The following is a 19,897-nucleotide window of genomic DNA, read 5'->3' as shown; positions in this document are numbered from 1 at the left end:
TAAGCTCCACATTCAGGCTTATCTGGACAGGAATCCCCAGTAGAGTGCTGTGGACTGATTTGCAACATAACCCCCTCTTTCCCACTGGCAACTAGCAGGGTAGCATGTGTAGCACCACTTAACTCCTGTGCATTGTCATTGAATCTTTTGCTACCATTACTTTCCCTAATTGGCTGTGAGGAGTATTAGTAGCGGTCATGGCCGTGGGGAATTAATTGTGACATCTGATCTGATGTCCACTTAAAATGAGGACGTTACTGAGTCACTGAGTACTTACAGAAGAGTATTCCTGTGGGGCACAGCTTAAGATCTGATGATTGATGGCTTATTATTATACAAGCACCCCGACCCCTCACTCCCCGGGAGATTTGGCATTTGGGTCTCTATCGTGCAAAGGACAGTTCCAGGTATTACTGTATGGTACCTTTGTAGGTCACAAGCAGGGCAATTATCATATTTTTATTTTTATTTTTATTTTTATTTTTATTTTTATTTTTATTTTTATTTTTATTTTTATTTTTATTTTTATTTTTATTTTTATTTTTATTTTTATTTTTATTTTTATTTTTATTTTTATTTTTATTTATTATTTAAATGCTGATGCTATACCCATTAGCTTCACAACACATATGTGTTCATTCACCACAGGAGATATGTCATGTTACACATATCGTTATTGGCTCATATCGGTATCGGAAATTGAGTGATGGACAATATCGATATCAGCAAAAAAAAGTAAATATTGGAAATCCCTAAGTAGTTTTGACTACTTACCATTATATATTTGTGATAAAGGAGTTACCCCACTTGATGTTCAGTATGTTCAGTATGTAATAATGGTAATGGTAATGGTAATGGTTTAATTTCATTTGAACATGCATCAGATTACAATTGAATGCATCACATAATCAGTTCACAGTTCCACATGTCCAAAAGGAGTAGGAAGAAGCAAAGCTTATTAAATCCTACCCCTCCATTTGGTACTTTTACAGTCAGTAACTGTTACATTTGTTCACTTCCTGCTTTCCATAATACAGTTTAAGGTTGTTTTTTTTTTTATTTTTTTTTTTATGTACCTCGTACCGAAGTACAAGGTGATATGAGCATCCAATGACATAATGGGTACCATAGTAAGTGTCAATATAGTGATATATATAGCACATCATGACTGGTTCAAGACTCTTCATCCTTGTATTTAGCAAACATCAACTGCTTGTATTGTTTCTTGAATTGGCTCATCATTGTGCATTGTTTGAGGTCCTTACTCAATCCATCCCATAGTTTGATTCCGCATACTGAAATGCTATGGCTTTTTAACGTAGTCCTAGCATAGAAATGTTTCAAATGTAGTTCTTCCCTGAGATCATATTTCTCCTCTCTTGTAGAGAAGTATTGGATGACATTTTTAGCTAATTGGTTCTTTTTAGCCTTATGCATTATTTTAGCCGTTTGAAGATTAACTATATCAGTTTTTGCAGTGGTTAGTATCATTTATTGTCTAAAGATTATTTAAATAACATCTGCAATATGTGACTAAAAGGACCAAACGACTACATTTTCCATTGAATGTTATAACACAACAGATCAACATGTCAGCCAAGCTGCGGACACCGAGTGTGGTCCATCTCGGGGGCCAGCTCGTCCTAATCAACCCCAGTGCCCTCCACTTTTCAACCAGCAGCTCTTAACATGTCTAGCTGTGTTTACACACCCTGATTAGTTTGGTAAGTGTACAGAATGTCCCAAGAACGGTGATCTCCGAATCAATGTGCCCCTCAGTCCCATCCTTTATCTGGCCACCACTCTGTCACAAAAGCCAGAGATCCTCTTGGAATCAGGGAGAGAAATTAGGGGATCAGAGCGGGCCGACTTCTGAGCAAACAGACCGAGCTAATGGACCAGCCGCTTTCTCCTCCCCTCAAATTATTAGTGGAGCCAGGGAATGCAGCCAGTCCGGCTCTGATGATAATGCTAAAGCTTGCTAATCTCTTACACACACATTGGCCTTGCACTCCTCTCGATACACACACAGGGACTGAGTAATCATCACACCACCCAGGCAGTGCATGGGAGAGGATGGGAAAAGTGGGAGAATACAGGAATGGTGCATATGTACACGGGATCAGACTTCCCATGAGCCTTTGAGTGCAATCCTGACATAATTTGACATTACTGTTCTCATATTTTAGTGCTCCAGCTTTCACATTGAAACCTTTAGACCAGGGGTCTCAAACACGCGGCCCACGGGCCAAATGTGGCCCGTAGGACACTAGTTTGAGGCCCCCGCCTTGACATGAAAGTTTAATGTTAGTGCGGCCCGAGCAAGTTTGATATGGTTGCTGTATGGTATCATGTACCCAGAAAAAATTATTATGTTTGATTCATTTTCAGGGCGGCACGGCGGTCGAGTGGTTAGCGCGCAGACCTCACAGCTAGGAGACCAGAGTTCAATTCCACCCTCGGCCATCTCTGTGTGGAGTTTGCATGTTCTCCCCGTGCATGCGTGGGTTTTCTCCGGGTACTCCGGTTTCCTCCCACATTCCAAAAACATGCTAGGTTAATTGTCAACTCCAAATTGTCCATAGGTATGAATGTGAGTGTGAATGGTTGTTTGTCTATATGTGCCCTGTGATTGGCTGGCAACCAGTCCAGGGTGTAACCCGCCTCTCGCCCAAAGACAGCTGGGATAGGCTCCAGCACCCCTGCGACCCTCGTGAGGAAAAAAGTGGTAGAAAATGAATGAATGAATGAATGATTAATGTTCATGTTAAAGGTTAAATAACTGTTAATAGTTATCCTCCCTATCCGTGTGGAAGTGGTAAGTTTTTGGCTATTTAAATTTAAAGGAAATAACTTGAAGGCTACCGTTTAGGTCGCTAGCTCTCTAGTTTGCGAGTTAGCATGTGTCTCAAGACCCTGCAGTTGCGCAATATGTTGTAAATAAAAAGAGTATAAATGTGACTATAGTCGTGTTTTGTCATGTCTACAGGGCTCTAATAATGCTTTGTTCATTTTAATCTGAAAAAAAATAATTTGTCTACCCACCAACTATATGTGGTTTCTTAAGTTTTTATTATTTGCCGTTTTATTATTATTATTATATTTATTTATTTATTACTGATTGATTGATTTTCTTTATTCTTGATTTGTTTATTTATTTTTCATCTTATTTTGTTTCTTGTAGAAAATTGGAACCAAAGCAAAGATTTTTAATTTTATTTGGTTTTTTGGGGTTTTTTTGGAAAACCTGATGCGGTCCAGTCTCACTCAGACCTGAGCTCCAGTGGCCCCCAAGTAAATTGAGTTTGAGATCCCTGCTTTAGACTGTTGCATGTAATACTGTGGTCAGTGTGTGAACTTCAACGTCCACATTGAGACGGATGAAAAGTAAAGTAATGTAAAGTAATCTAATTTAGATGTGTGCTCGGGGTCTTTAAAAGGTCTCATTCCAGTCTTTGTTGAGCAACATTCATGAGACGGTTCAGCAGTCTAAAGCGGGTAATATGCTAATGTCAGTTCTAGGGAGGAGTACCTTGGGCTTATGAGGGATTAGCGCTTGTTGGCCATCTCTGACTCCCTGCCGAGCAGGCACGCTAATACAGGTGTTAGTAAACTGGCATTAGCCTCCAGCTAATTAGCTTCCATTCACCGAGTGATTGTCTGGCGGGCTCTGCCATTTGTAGTCATGTTTGCTCATCAGCAGGGAGGTCCCTGTGCTGTGGTGGGTCTGTCATGATCTGACATGATCTCCCCTCTTCCTTCTTCCATCTCATACACGAGCTCACATGGTCTTCTCAGGAGGAAGAGCAGCCAAAACACAAGGGGAGACGGCAGCATCACACTGAGAAGGGGGACATCACTCTGTCCCACATCAGCATGCAGAAAAAGCTGAAATGAGATGAGAGCAAATAATTACCGACATTCCTTTTAGTTGAAAATTTGTTCCATGGTGTGTTATAACCGCCACAAAAATGTCAACACACCTTCATAAGCCAGATAAAACTAAGTACAATTTTACATATACTCATCTGACACACTTTTTCATCAAAGTGTGGTGAGGTTCATGGCTGGTGAGGCATTTTAAAAAAAATGTTAATAGACATTGCTCATTACGAAGATCATCAAAAAATAATTCACAGAATAATTCAGAATAATTCACTATGACTGTGACTTTTCGATGTATTTTATTGTCTGATTAGCTGGTAAAGTGCATTTGCGCCGAGAAATTAGAAGTGCAAGTGGAAATAATAAAACGGTAGCACTCATGCAAGTATATTTTGCAATATGTCTGCTCCTGCATATGCTCCTGTGCAATACTATGTGTATATTTTGGATATCTTGTATATATATTTTGTATATATCTTGTTAAATTGTCTTTTTTACTCTACTTTTATATACTTTTTTTTAACTTGACTACTGCACTGAAAGGAGAAGCTCTCCAATCTCGTTGTACATCTTGTATAATGACAATAAAGGCCATTTTTCAACCCTTTCATTTGCATTTTGTTCCTGAAATAAATCCAAAGTGGATACAACTAGAGTATTATTGTGCACCTCTACTATATAGAGTAAATCTAAAAGTCTCCTACAACTTCACACCAGCAACTCTCACGTTGATGCTTGATGATGGTGGAGCTGCACTTACTGATTTAGAGCTAACTAGGTATGTTATCATACGTATACTGGCAGGAAAGACTGTTCTCTGTGACATAAGTTCTGTGCCACTCATGTGCTAAAAATATTTTTTTTGTTTGTATGCATCATAACTCTGTTCCGAATTCCTGCGGCGAGCATTAAGAAAGAAATCGAGGACATATTTCTTTTGTCATGCATTTACTCATCACAAGAGGCTTGCAGCTGCAGCGTACCTCCACAAGTCCAGTGAGTGTAACTGCTGTAGAAACCTGTAGCCAGTCAATGCATGATTGTGCCATGAAAACACAGTACGAACGCAAATTTATTAACACACCCGGTGAAATATGTAAACCAGGCATGTCCAAAGTGCAGCCCACGGGCCATTTGTGAACCAAGTGTAGACACATTGGAGTCTGGAAGAAATTTAATTTTTGCCCAAACCTGACAAAATATACGAAAGAAACCATTCAATCATTCATTTTCTACCGCTTATCCTTACAAGGGTCGCGGGGGTCTTCGGGCGAGAGGCGGGGTACACCCTGGACTGGTCGCCAGCCAATCACAGGGCACATATAGACAAACAACCATTCACACTCACATTCATACCTATGGACAATATGGAGTCGCCAGTTAACCTAGCATGTTTTTGGAATGTGGGAAGAAACCGTAGAAAACACATGCATGGAAACTCCACACAGAGATGGCTGAGGGTGGAATTGAACTCGGGTCTCCTAGCTCTGTGGCCTGCGCGCTAGCCACTTGTCCACCGTGCAGCCGATAGTAGTTCTATAAATCTTTTTTCCTTTTGACTTATGAAGGTTCCCCCAGAATGCAGAATGTTGAATTAACGCACTAACAAACACTAGCACAGATTTTGCTATCAACTGAGTATAATGACAGTTGTGTTTAACACCGTAATTGTTCCATATTGGCATGTGGGATGGAGTAAATGATTTAGCAAACATCAGAGGTTGACCAAAATGGAAAAAAAAATTTGCTTGATGTGGGAAAGCGACTAAAGGTTAGTTGGATGACATTTCTAAAGCCACTCTGGTAAAGATTCAAACAGTTCAAAGGAGACTCGCCGCTCCTTTGAGAGGAGATTTGAGACAGCAAATAGAACTGCTGCTTCTATCTGATGGATATTTCTGTTTGGTTTCCACTAAGAGGCTTTGCTCCATTATGCTCTTATTACCTGATATTAGACCAATGCAGATTGAACTGTTTCAAGTGTGATTCTTCCCTGGGAACATCTCAGCGTAAGCGTTGTTTCATCTTGTGTTACATGTGGAGAATGGCAGAATTGGCATTTTGCGACATCCCGAACGTCTGGTGTCATCATGCATAACAACACTTGTAAATGCATTTGAAACTCATTTGAATAAAGTCCTAATAATGAATTCAGTGACAGGAAAAAGGGAGTCTCATGCTAAGATGATTGACTTAAATGAAGCCATTGTGATGACAAAGAGGCCAATACACATCCTTTCTTGCAGTGCAGCTCAGCATCAAAACAGCAAGTGTTCACCAATGGGGAAACAACTTTTATGCTATATATATAAATATATTTTTAGAAGTTTGAATTCCGAAGCACTGGTTTCCTGCAAACATGAAGGCTTCAGAGAACAAGTTGTAAGCTTTCACTCCCCATATGTCCTATAGCCTCCATTTTTTAGCTCAGTATTAGAAAGCTCAGACAGACAGGCAGACAGCAAGTGAATAAGAAGCCAGTTGGCCAGATGTGCAAGTGTCGTCTTATCTCAACCTGCTGGGAGCTGCCAGGTCCCCTCGACTCTTTTTAGGGCCGCCTATTGAAAAGCACTTATAATCTGTTTGCTCCTGTAATGAGCTCTTTGTCCATCCGAGGAGGAAAAGTAGGTCTCATCGCTGCTTAGCCGTGGTTCTTTCAGCGGGAAAGCTGCACTGAGCACCACTGATACCCTCCTTTGGCTCCAGCTCTGAGCCTGTAACAAAGATCGAGGAAGACCTGACTGTGGCCTACTGTAGAGATACTTGATTGGACCGCTTTCTATTTCACCCACAGCTGCTCCAAGAAACTCACTGCTATCTTAAACTTCTGATGTTCTCTTCACCTCTAAAATATGCAAATGATGACTTATTTAGATAGAAAGCATGAGTTTTTATGACCATTTTGCATTACATTGTATAATTACAAATAAGCTTTTTATGCTCCCTCTTTTCATACATTTTTCTTCCGATTCCTTAGATGTTCTCTTGTGAGATGTGAATTCCAGATGGGTTTGGGGATAAATTGTTTACAAGTTAAGCATTACATTGTGTTTAAAAGAATGTGAAGACATCCTGGACCAAGTAAAATGTTTCCAGGTCTAATACCAGGTCTGGACCCCAAGGCAGAGAACAACACAGAAAGTCAGAAATAAGTATTTCATACAAAAGGTCTCCAAAAATGTAAAAATGCAAACATCAAAAATAGAACGAAAAACACTGCAGAAAAAAGACTAGCAGGACAAAAGCACAAGTGTCATAACAAAATGCACTGCAGGAACTGCAGAGCAGAATGACCAGCAAAACATACAACACAAGAACAAGCTACACTGAACAGAACTGGTGTGCACCCAACAAGTCCAATGGCAAGTCACAGGAGGATAGCCAAATCTCTTTGCCGGGCTGTTAATCTGACGTCGGGAACCAGTTGGTTGACCAGCTGACGGTTCTGCACAGCAGTCCAGAAGAGAGCGGCTGGATTGAGGGGCCGCTATATTGGACTCCTGAGAAGGGAACAAGGGAGGTAGCGACCTTCAATGGTGTGATACCTGTAACTGAGTGAATTGTGGGTGTACAAGACCCATGGGATGTGAGCGGTCCACGCTGAAGGATGTCGGTGGCATACACACCGAAGCGCCGCCTCTAAGTCTTGGTTGGCCCACTGTGTCTGGCCGTTGGACTGGGGGTGAAAGCCCGAAGATAAGCTACATCATAATTCTCCTCTGCGGTGGTGAGGCGATGCAAGAAGAATGCACACGGGTGGAGCATGTGGTCGACCAAAGAACTTTGGGATTGGACTGCCCCTACTCCTGTATCCGAGGTGTCGACCTCTATCAAAAATTGAGCAGAAGGGTCAGGATGAGCAAGTACCCATGCCAAAGTTTTTCAATTTTTTAAGTCCATTCGACCAAGCACTATAAAAAATTGAGCCGAAGGGTCATGATGAGCAAGTACCGGTGCCGAAGTAAACAACTTTTGAAGTCTAACAAACGCGGCATCGACCTCCCGGAACCACACAAAAGGAAACTTAGGGGATGCAAGACTTGTCAGAGGTTCTGCCACGCTACTGTAGTTGCAAATAAAATGCCTGTAGACCAGGGGTCTCAAACACGCGGCAATGTTAGTGCGGCCCGCGCAAGTTTGATATGGATGCTGTATGGTATCATGTACCCAGAAAAAATTATTACATTTGATTCATGTTCATGTTAAAGGTTAAATAACTGTTAATAGTTATCCTCCCTATCCGTGTGGAAGTGGTAAGTTTTTGGCTATTTAAGTTTAAAGGAAATAACTTGAAGGCTACCGTTTAGGCCGCTAGCGCTCTAGTTTGCGAGTTAGCATGTGTCTCAAAACCCTGCAGTTGCGCAATATGTTGTAAATAAAAAGAGTATAAATGTGACTATAGTCGTGTTTTGTCATGTCTACAGGGCTCTAATAATGCTTTGTTCATTTTAATCTGAAAAAAATAATTTGTCTACCCACCAACTATATGTGGTTTCTTAAGTTTTTATTATTTGCCATTTTATTATTATTATTATTATTATATTTATTTATTTATTACTGATTGATTGATTGATTTTCTTTATTCTTGATTCTTTGTTAATTTTAATCTGAAAAAAAACAATTTGTTTTTATTATTTGCGTTTTATTATTATTATTATTATATTTATTTATTACTGATTGATTGATTTTCTTTATTCTTGATTTGTTTATTTATTTTTCATCTTATTTTGAAAAATAAAAATTAAGATATTTGAGAACAGTGGAATGTTTTATCAGAGCTTTTCTTGTAGAAAATTGGAACCAAAGTGAAGTTTTTTTTATTTTTTTGGTTTTAATAAATGCGTTTGGTTTTTTTTTGGAAAACCTGATGCGGCCCAGTCTCACCCAGACCCTAGCTCCAGTGGCCCCCAAGTAAATTGAGTTTGAGACCCCTGCTGTAGACATTAGCAAACACCCAGAAACCTTCGCAACGTCTTCCTTGATGTAGGAGAAGACCATTTGACCACGACCACCACCACTGCAGGATCAGTTCTTATCATTCCTCTCTCCACGATGTACCCCATGAATGATACGGATGCAAGTGGAATTCACACTTCTAACTTGCAGACATAGCGAACATGCTCTTGGAGATCGGAAAAAATGAGAATGTCATCCAAATAAAAGAAACAAAACATAGTAATCATATCCCTAAGGAAATTATCAAACTTTGGAAGACTGCTGGAGCATTAGTGAACCCAAAGACACTGTCTTCAAAATGACCTAGAAGTGTATTAAAAGCCGTCTTCCACCCATCTCCATCCCTAATGCCAACCAAGTGATAGCATTACCTGAATTGAGTTGTCCAAGCTACATGGAACCTCCATAAGCTGAAGTTGACAGATGATGATTACAGTAATCAAGGTGAGAAGTGACCAAAGCATTAATGAGCATTTCTGCTGAATGTTGCGATGCTGTGAAGATGAAAGAAAGCTGTGTGAAGTATTATTGATGTTGGATATGAAAGAGCGTGTGACTCCAATTCTCTTAACCTGAGAAACAGTATAGCATCCATCAATTTTAACCATAAGGGGACGTGACCCTAGTGAGGATAAGCGGCATAGAAAATGGATGGATGGATGGGATGGGCCATGTAGAGTGATGACTTAGGGCAGGGGTGGGCAAACTACGGTCCGGGGGCCACATCCGGCCCACCGGCCCGCTCTTTCCAAAGTATTTCATTGAAACTTAACATACATCCTGGCATCATGTTATTTGATGTGGTCTACTGTTTACAAATGCCCCTAAAAGAGGGACACAAGCACATATTGCAGATTGCATGACACTCACAGATACAATAATTCCAGGTGGATTGTTGAATTATATGTGTAAAATATATAGTCTGGCCCCCCGTCAATTTTGTTAAATCAATGAAATCAGCCCACCCCTGACTTAGGGCCTACAAGAACAACTTCACTTTTATTACCATTTAGTTTGAGCATATTGATCACATCCACTTAGCGATGGCTTGAAGACAGTCAGTAAGGTCAGTCGGGGGGGGGGGGGGGGGGCTGTCGAGGAGGGCTTAGTTGCAATACAGATCAGCAATGAAAATTAATGCCAAAATAACGAAAAATGTTGCCAAGGAGAAGAAGGTAACTAGTAAAAAGTAGGGGACCAAGGACTGAACCTTGAGGGAAACCATGAATGATTGATGATTGGTGAGCATGAGGATTTGACATTTTGATCCTGAATAAAGTGTGAACGGTTGGACAAACCATTGGAGGGCTGTGCCAGAGACCCCGATGGAGGGTAAGAGATCCAAAAGGACAGTGTCGGAAATGGCATCAAAGATGAGAATGGAGAGAAGATCTTACATCTTTAACATCTTACACTTGACATGAGCTTTTGGATATTGGATCTTGCAGCAGCAGCATTTTTATCACCAATCTTTGACTTTTCTCTGAGAGTCGATAGAAACCATCCAGCGTGGAGACCGTGGAACTGTGAAATGCCACTATGAGGAAAAGCACATAGCTTTTGACCAAACATACCCATTCAAGTCTGAACGGAGGTCACAGAGAATAAACAATCTCAATAATCCACCTGAATCCTGAAAAGTCTGTAAAGTTTCTCTAAGTGAATCTATTTGAATCTTAGCTTAATACCCTTGCTTGATATTGAAGTGGAGACAAACATGCATTGGACATTCATAGACCATTTATCACATACGTGATGCAATACATCTTAATTACTATTAAAATGCATGACAATAAATGGATATGTGGCAGAAGGTCAGAGACTTGTAAACGCCATCGTCTTGACACCAGCTGCATCAGTGGACACAGCAACAAATAATGGCAACAGTCGCATAAAACACACACACACACACACGCCTCATATAGGTAGCATCCATTGGTGCATCTTGATCAAACAGGGCCTCTCTAATTGAGTTAATCCCCACTTCAGGATCAGCAATGTCCCCTGAGGCGTGACCCCCTCCACCCAGGCTGCAGTCTGCTGCTCTCACTGCTTCTTAAAGCTGTCGTGCCCTCTGTGGACTGTAAGGCTGTTTATTGGGAGACAATGGGAAGCAGATTGTGCTGTCAGGCTCCATTAATTACCATCATTAGCATCACACTCCAAAGTCTGTGAACAGCACTCCTGAACATTGAGCGGTGTTTGTGTATCTCGACGTCATCATGCGTGTAGCATGCACACGTGGGCTTGTGTGTCTATTCTTTTATGTCTTTTATCGTCTATGTTATGTCTTTTGCTAACCAACTTAACATTAACATTGCAGTTTGTGGTGACCAATTAAATTCATTCATTCATTCATTTTCTACCGCTTTTCCTCACAAGGGTCGCGGGGGTGCTGGAGCCTATCCCAGCTGTCTTTGGGTGAGAGGCGTCGTACAACCTGGACTGGTCGCCAGACAATCACAGGGCACATATAGACAAACAACCATTCACACTCACATTCATACCTATGGACAATTTGGAGTTGCCAATTAACCTAGCATGTTTTTGGAATGTGGGAGGAAACCGGAGTACCCGGAGAAAATCCACACAGAGATGGCCGAGGGTGGAATTGAACCCTGGTCTCCTAGCTGTGAGGTCTGCGCGCTAACCACTCGACCGTCGTGCCGCCACCAATTAAATTCATTCATTCATTCATTTCTACCGCTTTTCCTCACAAGGGTCGCGGGGGTGCTGGAGCCTATCCCAGCTGTCTTTGGGCAAAAGGCGGGGTACACCCTGGACTGGTGGCCAGCCAATCACAGGGCACATATAGACAAACAACCATTCACACTCACATTCATACCTATGGACAATTTGGATTATTTTAACCTAGCATGTTTTTGGAATGTGGGAGGAAACCGGAGTACCCGGAGAAAACCCACGCATGCACGGGGAGAACATGCAAACTCCACACAGAGATGGCCGAGGGTGGAATTGAACCCTGGTTTTCTAGCTATGAGGTCTACGCGCTAACCACTCGACCTCCGTGCCGCCACCAATTAAATTATGGAAATATTTTTTTTCCTATGAATTTTCCCATCAATCAAACATCACAATCATGTGTTTATTCCAACTTAGAGAGCGCCTGGTTTTTCAGTGAAATTTCATTGGATTGGATTTATTGTTTATTGAGATAATGATGAGTTGTCATGTTGCACATGGGTTGGACCAAATATACATTACGATACCAATACTCAGTGTGGGTCTGCATAATTTGAGGATTGGTTTTGGAGACATATATATAAAAGCCCCAAAAAAGGCCAGCATTGTTATTCCAGTGAATGGCATCATGGCGCCAGGCCAACACACAATCACAAACCTGCATGACCTGCAAGATGGCAGGCTCTGTTGAGGTTGACCCGCATCCAGAGAGTGACAACTCCTGACCAGGATCACTACATCTAGTTACATCTAACACCTGCGGGACCGCTTTTCACCTCGCTAATCGTACAGCGTTTGAAACACCCGGCAGGAGCAACACCCGGTTCCGATATTTTTCTTTCTTTAGAACACACAGAAAAAAGAAATATATATGTTCATGTTTCACATGAGCATTGTGGATGATGGGCAATACTCCAGAATGTTTTCTTTTGTGGTTATATCTAACATCTATCTGTCCATATCAGTCAGTATGCTACTGATATTGTTTAAAACAGGGGTCTCAAACTCAATTTACCTGGGGGGCCACTGGAGCTAGGGTCTGGGCGAGGCTGGGCCGCATCAGGTTTTCCAAAAAAAAAACGCATTCATTAAAAACAGAAAAATTAATAAACTTTGCTTTGGTTCCGATTTTCTACAAGAAAAGCTCTGATAAAACATTCCACTGTTCTCAAATATCTTCATTTTTATTTTTCTACACAAAATAAGATCAATAATAAAGAAAATCAATCAATCAGTAATAAATAAATATAATAATAATAAAACGGCAAATAATTAAAAATTAAGAAACCACATATAGTTGGTGGGTAGACAAATTATTTTTTCAGATTAAAATTAACAAAGCATTATTAGAGCCCTGTAGACATGACAAAACACGACTATAGTCACATTTATACTCTTTTTATTTACAACATATTGCGCAACTGCAGGGTCTCGAGACACATGCTAACTCGCAAACAAGAGAGCTAGCGACCTAAACGGTACCCTCCAAGTTATTTCCTTTAAACTTAAAAAGCCAAAAACTTACCACTTCCACACGGATAGGGAGGATAACTATTAACAGTTATTTAACCTTTAACATGAACATTAATCAAACGTAATAATTTTTTCTGGGTACATGATACCATACAGCATCCATATCAAACTTGCGCGGGCCGCACTAACATTAAACTTTCATATGAAGGCGGGGGCCTCAAACTAGTGTCCTGCGGGCCATATTTGGCCCGCGGGCCGCGTGTTTGAGAGCCCTGGTTTAAAAGGTAGCATCATCATCACAGGGTACAGTAAGAGATGGTTATCCATTGCTATATAAGTTAATGTGCCAGAATTCCCACAAACCTGACCGAGCGGGGCACTTATTTTGAGAGGTATTTCTCAATTTTAACATTCATACTATAAACTATCAACTATAAACTCAATGAGTACATAACAGCTCTTCTGTGTTTGAACAGGTGATGTGTGAAAACAAAGCCTTAGCTAAGACTGTACGTCAAGTGTTTGTAGAAATTTGAGAAAAGCCAGAAGGACAGTCATGAAAGTGTAACAACATGGATTCTATACATTCTATACGTAATAGCTACACAATGGTCAAATGCAATTGACCACTGACCACCATTGGTATTTCCACCTCCAGCAGCGAAGCTGTAAAAAGGAAATTGAACCACCTTTCTGCCACACACCCAGCGAGCCATAAGCCTTCTTACTCCAACTTCCTGTCCGATCAATGCTTGAGACAATGACCCAACAGGTGCGACAGACAGGAGCCCAGCAGCAGCTTTCCTCCCCGCCGCTAGGCCCAATTAGCACCCGCGGCTCAGGAACAAAGACGCGACATTTCATTTGAGCAGAGTGCCAGTTTAAGGCCTCTTCGCTCAAGCTCAGCCTCTTTTCTTTCTGTCTCTTACTGCTGACATCTTTAAAGGATCATCCCTGGCGCCATCATATTCTATTAGATTGGGTCGATTCCTTGTGTTCCAAGTGGCGGAGGTGTTAAAAACATGGGGAGTTGATGAATTCATTGCATGTGACTGCACTTGTCTTCTTTTTTGTGGCGCTTTTGCCTAATGAAACCCCCCCCCCCCCGAAGGTCTGAGAAACGGGAAAGGCATTTTATAGGGTTTGATTCACACGACACAATCATGTAACTCACCAATGCAGTTACTCAAACAGCTTCAAAACATATTGACAAAATGCAAAGGGTGTATCTATAGTACGCACCCCATCAGAAAGTAGAGGTTAAAATGTACACTGAAATACAACTGAAATACTCACATATAATTGAAGTGCTGTTCAATTATGATTCATTATGATAAGATGCTGGTATAGCTAAATTCTCTAACATTTTAACACTTCCTAATCCATTTCTGAAATGTTCAAAGCATCACAGAGGACAATTCTATATGTTTAGTTCATGACTGCACAAGTCAAAATAATAAACATACACTTTCGCATGTTTACAAAATGCCATTCTGTGACAGCTGGCTTTTCCGCATTCCTCAGCCAATCAGAGGCGCAGGGAAGAGACAACCAGGAAGTGTTCTCCGACTGTGGTCGTTCCTCCGAGTAATGCTTTTTCTAAAGTCATTCGTCGCCACCTTAGGAAAAACTACAGCCTTTTTAGCATCTTTGGTCGTCATCGTTGCAGTTGTTTTGAAGTGTTTCGACGATCCAGAGCCAGTACACCTCACCAGGTAAAGATGAACGCGGCACTACCGTTTTCAGCCGGAAACACGGATATTCCATTTATTGGAGCTAATATGCTAAGTGGGTGGTGTTAGCAACAAACACATGGAACATTTTCACTGTTAAATTTATTGTCAAATTAAACATGTTTTAATGCCCTTGCCATAGAAGGCACGTACCGGAAGCTTACTGTATATGCATAGATACCAGTGCAATCTAATTGTGTCAAAAATACGATGGTACAAATATAAAACATCACAGTTTTAATCTAAGAAGTGTTTGGATATACACCGTATCATTAGATGCAGTGCAGTTCTACAAAGAGTTAACACCCAGAAGGTGACTGTTTCATGTTGACATATTAATTTGATATTCAACTGTATTAACTGTACCATTTTACACTGTAATAAACAGTTCACCATTCTTCACCAAGCTCTTCATTGCATTCCATACATTACTTGTCGTCAAGATATTCAACAAATGCTGTATTAATATTACGTTATCAGCGTAGCTGAAGATGTAATGTGCTATATTGTAATTTAACCGTTTGTTCCGGCACACAGAATGGCTGCGGCAGACATAAAAACTCTGGAGGAAAATTTCAGACAGCAGAATAAGAGCTGCTTCGTCCTCGGTGCCTCTGGCGAAACTGGCAAGCTATTGCTTCAAGAGTTGCTGGAGCGCAACATCTTCTCCAAGATAACCCTTATTGGGAGGAGGCAGCTCACCTTTGAGGATAAAGCATATGAAAACCTGGTCAGTTGATCCACTTCCCACCCAGTTAAAGACTCAGTCCGATTGCTGTTGAGGTGTTGAGGTGGTATTGCTAATTATTGTATATTTTCTGCCTTCAGGTTCAGGAAGTGGTGGACTTTGAGAAGCTTGATGATTATGCAGCTGCTTTCCAGGGTCATGATGTTGGCTACTGCTGCCTGGGAACAACCAGGGCCAAAGCAGGGACTGTGAGTTAAACATCACCAAAATGCATTCACTGTCACTTTATCACAGGATCGCTAATTAATTTTTTTTAGCAATGCTAATTTTGTGTCTTCCTGATTTCAGCAAGGTTTCATTCGAGTTGACCATGACTACGTATTAAAGTCTGCCGAGCTTGCAAAAGCGGGAGGCTGCACACAATTTCATCTGGAGTCTTCGAGAGGAGCTGATAAAGACAGCAGCTTCCTCTACCTCAAAGTGAAGGTGGCACTCATTCATGCATATGTGATATCCTCGTTCCCGTTTCTCTCTGTTTCATTAAATATTATTTGATACATTATTTGTGTCTTAGTAAACTAAAGAATTTCCTCCAGGGACAAGTGGAAGCAGATATACAGGCACTGGATTTTGACAGATATGCCATTTACAGACCTGGGTAAGGTTGCACTAAAAGAATGTATAATAAATACTTCATTTCTAATTAATCTCTTTCTATAAACTACATTGCAGTGTTTTCTATGGTGTTTTTTTTTGTAACTCAAAACATAAATAGCAAATTTGGTTTGGGACTAACTTGATTAAGAACACAAAAAGCAAAAATTGATGACAAAAACATGAATAAAAAGACACTAGCCAAGAATATGGGTGCCAATAAAATATAAGACCACATTTTACCTTGACGGTGACCCGGAACGACTGACCTTAAGTTTGGGAAAGGCTCTTTATTCAATAAAACATTATGGAATGTCTCACAAGTTGCCATGATGTACTGTTTGCTGTCTAGTTTTTGTTTTTTAGTTTTATTTGTCCAAATTCCAAAGTTGTAACCAGGCTAATTATCCTTGCTTGTATAGGGTTTTGCTGGTGGACCGACAAGAAACTCGTCCTGGCGAGTGGCTAGCCAGGAAGTTCTTTGGTGCTGTTTCTGCGGTTTTCTCTACATCCATGTCCATCCCAATCCAAACAGTGGCCAAAGCAATGGTGTCAAATACTCTGCTTCAACCCGAACAGAAAGCTGAGATCCTGGAGAACAAAGCTATCGGCGCTCTGGGAAAGAGTGATAAAAAGTAACTTTCAGGTGAGATTAGTTACTTTGTGGGTCTCTAACCGGCGACTCAAGTTCATTTAGTTGATGATATACTGCTCAGGGTCACCACATCTTCATGTTAAAGGAATGTAACTTTTAATGTTTTTATTTATCTCTGCTGTTGAACAATGTATATTTGTGGTTTCTGCTGTGAAATATTTAAGTCGAGGTATGTAGACCCACGTTCACTCATCATAAATTGTGAAACGCTGCCTTAAACTTTGCATGCTTTTGAATAATTCTTAATTCTATTGAATATATTGCTCTAAACTCTACTTTTTACTGTTTGGTCATGTGTAAAGCATCATGTGAAAATAACAGTTTGCATTATATTATTACTCTTCAATTTTATGACACTTTGAATGAACTTCTTTATGAATAAAGAGTTACCTCGTATGAGCATGAACTCAGAACTTCAGTCTCTTACGTAGTAGCGCCCTCTTGTGGCGTGAAAGTGCACTCATCTGTTTGACTTCGCTGTGCATGATATTGAAGTCGTTGAATTTGCCATGTTTAGATTCTGAGAGTATTCAGTGGGGTTTAATCAAATGTTATAGCAATGATTTTCACCTTTGCACTTGCACTCTTTCATTAAGCTCATTTATTCATTCATTTTCTACTACTTATCCTCACAAGGGTCGTGGGTATGCTGGAGCCTATCCCAGCTGTCTGGTCGCCAGCCAATCACAGAGCACATGTAGACAAACAAGCATTCACACTCACATTCATACCTATGGACAATTTGGACAATTAACCTAACATTTTGGAATGTGGGAGGAAACCGGAGTACCCGGAGAAAACCCACGCATGCACGGGGAGAACATGCAAACGCCACACAGAGATGCCCAAGGGTGGAATTGAACTCGGGTCTCCTAGCAGTGAAACCTGCATGCTAACCACTTGTCTGACGTGCAACCCTCTTTCATTATATGTCCTTAATTGTATGTGTACAACATACCTGGGGCCTATAAATTTCCACCTGTGGGCTGCAAATAGCACTAGGACTGGACTTTGGACACCTGTGTCTTACAGGAAGGATAACGTTCTGTGAGGACAGCCTTATTTGTTTAAAATCTGTTCTCATTTCCCTGAGGTAAATGTATTAAATAGTTGCAAAAAAAGCTAATAAATCCTTTTTTGGGGGCTGTTGGTTTAGTATTGGACATATTTTTATTTTTCAATCAAGGTCGCTATTGATGATCACTCTGTGTCTACTCAAACCAAGGTGGTTACCACAGTAACCAAAGCAATCAGTCCAAATGAAGAACAGTTGAGGGAATTTCCCAACAGTGGTTTAAATGTGGTTACTTTGGACTGTTGCTGCAGTCCTGCTGAAACTACATAAAAATGACTTTTACTGATTTTATAAGGTACATAAACCTTTTAATTCAAATGAAACATTTTTTTACTAAGATTTGTTGCTAACTATGCTTTCATCCTGCAGGCTGTTTGTGCTCTGTTTTTGGTTCCTCATGGTTGGTCACGTGAACAGTGGTATCACGCATAAAGGTAATTGATTTATAAACGAGTAACATTTCAGTCATAATGAAACACTTTGCGTCATTGTTATGTTTTTATATAGGTGACATCCAGGCAAGACAGGCTAATGCAGGCTTCCATAAAAGATGGCCTCCACCTTCTAGATTGACTACGAGTTACAGGATGCCACCTTTGGGGAGACGACCAAGTGGCAACATATACCCTGCTAAAGGTGGATCAAAAACTCTTAATCCTGGCACACAGTCCATGAACGTTCCCGAAGGCCCATTGGATCCTTTTCAATCTAGTGTTAGCTCGTCCCAAGCTGGAATACGTCAAAACCGACCTGCACAAAGAGTCTCATTTTCTGATGGCAAGTTCACACGAGCAGGTTCTGATTCTATAATGCCCCCGGGTGGAGTGCCCCTCAAAGGCAATGCCAACCATTCCAAAAAGCAGGAAGTTCCAGTAGGTGTTTATTCACGCAGCAGTGCATCTCATCCAAACATTAGGCCCCTTCACGTCCGCAGCAAGGTGGGCTCTACAGTTAAGGGGAAATCTGGAGGCAACCAGATGTCTGCTCAAAGGCTATTCATCAGTGATGGAATGTCAGAAGCAACAGGATACGCCCAAGTCCGCCGCCTCAGGCCTGGTTTTGACAGAACGCAACCCAACACTGGCTCTGCAAATGGAAAGTTCTCGGAAACCAATTTTCCAACCCAGAGCGAGCGCCGCAATGATTCATCAAAGCCGAATCTTAAAGTCTACTCCATAGGACGCCAGCCCATCAGTTGGCATCCTCGACTAGCGCTCAAGCAAGTCAGAGTCCAAGGCAAGTTCAAACCTTTCCAAAGACGTTATCCCCCGACTGGAGTCCATCCATCTGGGAGGCCAGAGACGTCGGCTCGTGATGTAGGGTGGACATCACGGCCTCCTTTTGTCAACGCAACTGCTTATGCAACTGTTGGCCCTTCAACCACTGGAGAGATAAATACTACACCTTATTTCATGCACACGCAGCCTATTCTACCTCAATCAACAGAATCTAATTTTGAACGTAAACTACATGTAGATTCTACCCCAGAGCCAAAAGCAGAGCAAAGTGAAGATGACCCCGTTGGCACCGTTGATCAGGTTATGTCTGGTTATGATTGCCAACACATGGCAACGTCAACATTATTATTACTTGTGAACTCGGTCATTTATAATGTTAGCATGTGAACTCATGCTTTTGTTTTTAATTATTTTGCTGGTTTTTACAGTTGCCACTGATTGGAAACCAACTCTGTTATTACCTATTTAAGCAGTATTTGAGTGACCTTTTAAATGATTGAAATGTAATGCTCCAGTCCCTTGCTTTTTAAATAAAACGCTTAGATGATTTTTAAACAGTGATTGACCAGTGCAATCACCTATAATCCAAATGAGTGCAATCGGTATAGAAGATGGATGGGTGGACTTTTAAGCACAAGACCAGCCACCAAGACAATTTGAGTTGTCCAATTGAAATCTTTTTTTTAACTTGATGCCCATGCCCCCAACATACACACATTTAGAAAATGTTGTTCTTTTCCAAATAAATTGTATTTAATAAATTATTTCATTTTCATCATCTTTTTTTTTGGAAAGTGATTTTGTCTTACTGAGCCACCGACTGAAGTATTTGGAAAT

General features: G+C 40.9%; 1 protein-coding gene across 3 annotated transcripts; it reads left to right on the top strand.

The window, feature by feature from the left end:
• The first annotated feature begins 14,545 nt into the window (after positions 1–14,545).
• On the top strand, positions 14,546–19,853 carry htatip2 (HIV-1 Tat interactive protein 2). 3 transcript variants are annotated; one of them, XR_009132240.1, is made up of 8 exons: positions 14,546–14,732; positions 15,288–15,480; positions 15,579–15,686; positions 15,787–15,924; positions 16,035–16,096; positions 16,515–16,738; positions 18,192–18,256; positions 18,330–19,853. XR_009132240.1 is itself a non-coding variant. In XM_058088921.1 (6 exons), exons 1-6 carry the CDS (start codon positions 14,608–14,610, stop codon positions 16,729–16,731), a joined length of 843 nt encoding a protein of 280 aa, XP_057944904.1. In that variant the 5' UTR covers positions 14,546–14,607; the 3' UTR covers positions 16,732–17,146. The 3 variants fall into 3 exon arrangements, 2 of the variants coding, with proteins under 2 accessions (XP_057944904.1, XP_057944903.1); XM_058088921.1 differs by lacking the exons at positions 18,192–18,256; positions 18,330–19,853 and having other exon boundaries at positions 16,515–17,146; XM_058088920.1 differs by lacking the exons at positions 14,546–14,732; positions 15,288–15,480; positions 15,579–15,686; ... (1 more) ...; positions 16,035–16,096; positions 16,515–16,738 and adding an exon at positions 17,973–18,117 and having other exon boundaries at positions 18,330–19,848.
• The last annotated feature ends 44 nt before the right edge of the window (positions 19,854–19,897 follow it).

Source organism: Doryrhamphus excisus, chromosome 12 (assembly GCF_030265055.1).
Source record: "Doryrhamphus excisus isolate RoL2022-K1 chromosome 12, RoL_Dexc_1.0, whole genome shotgun sequence".
Taxonomy (NCBI): domain Eukaryota; kingdom Metazoa; phylum Chordata; class Actinopteri; order Syngnathiformes; family Syngnathidae; genus Doryrhamphus; species Doryrhamphus excisus.
The sequence above is the reverse complement of the archived record's forward strand: the minus strand, read 5'-3'. Positions and strand labels throughout refer to the sequence as shown.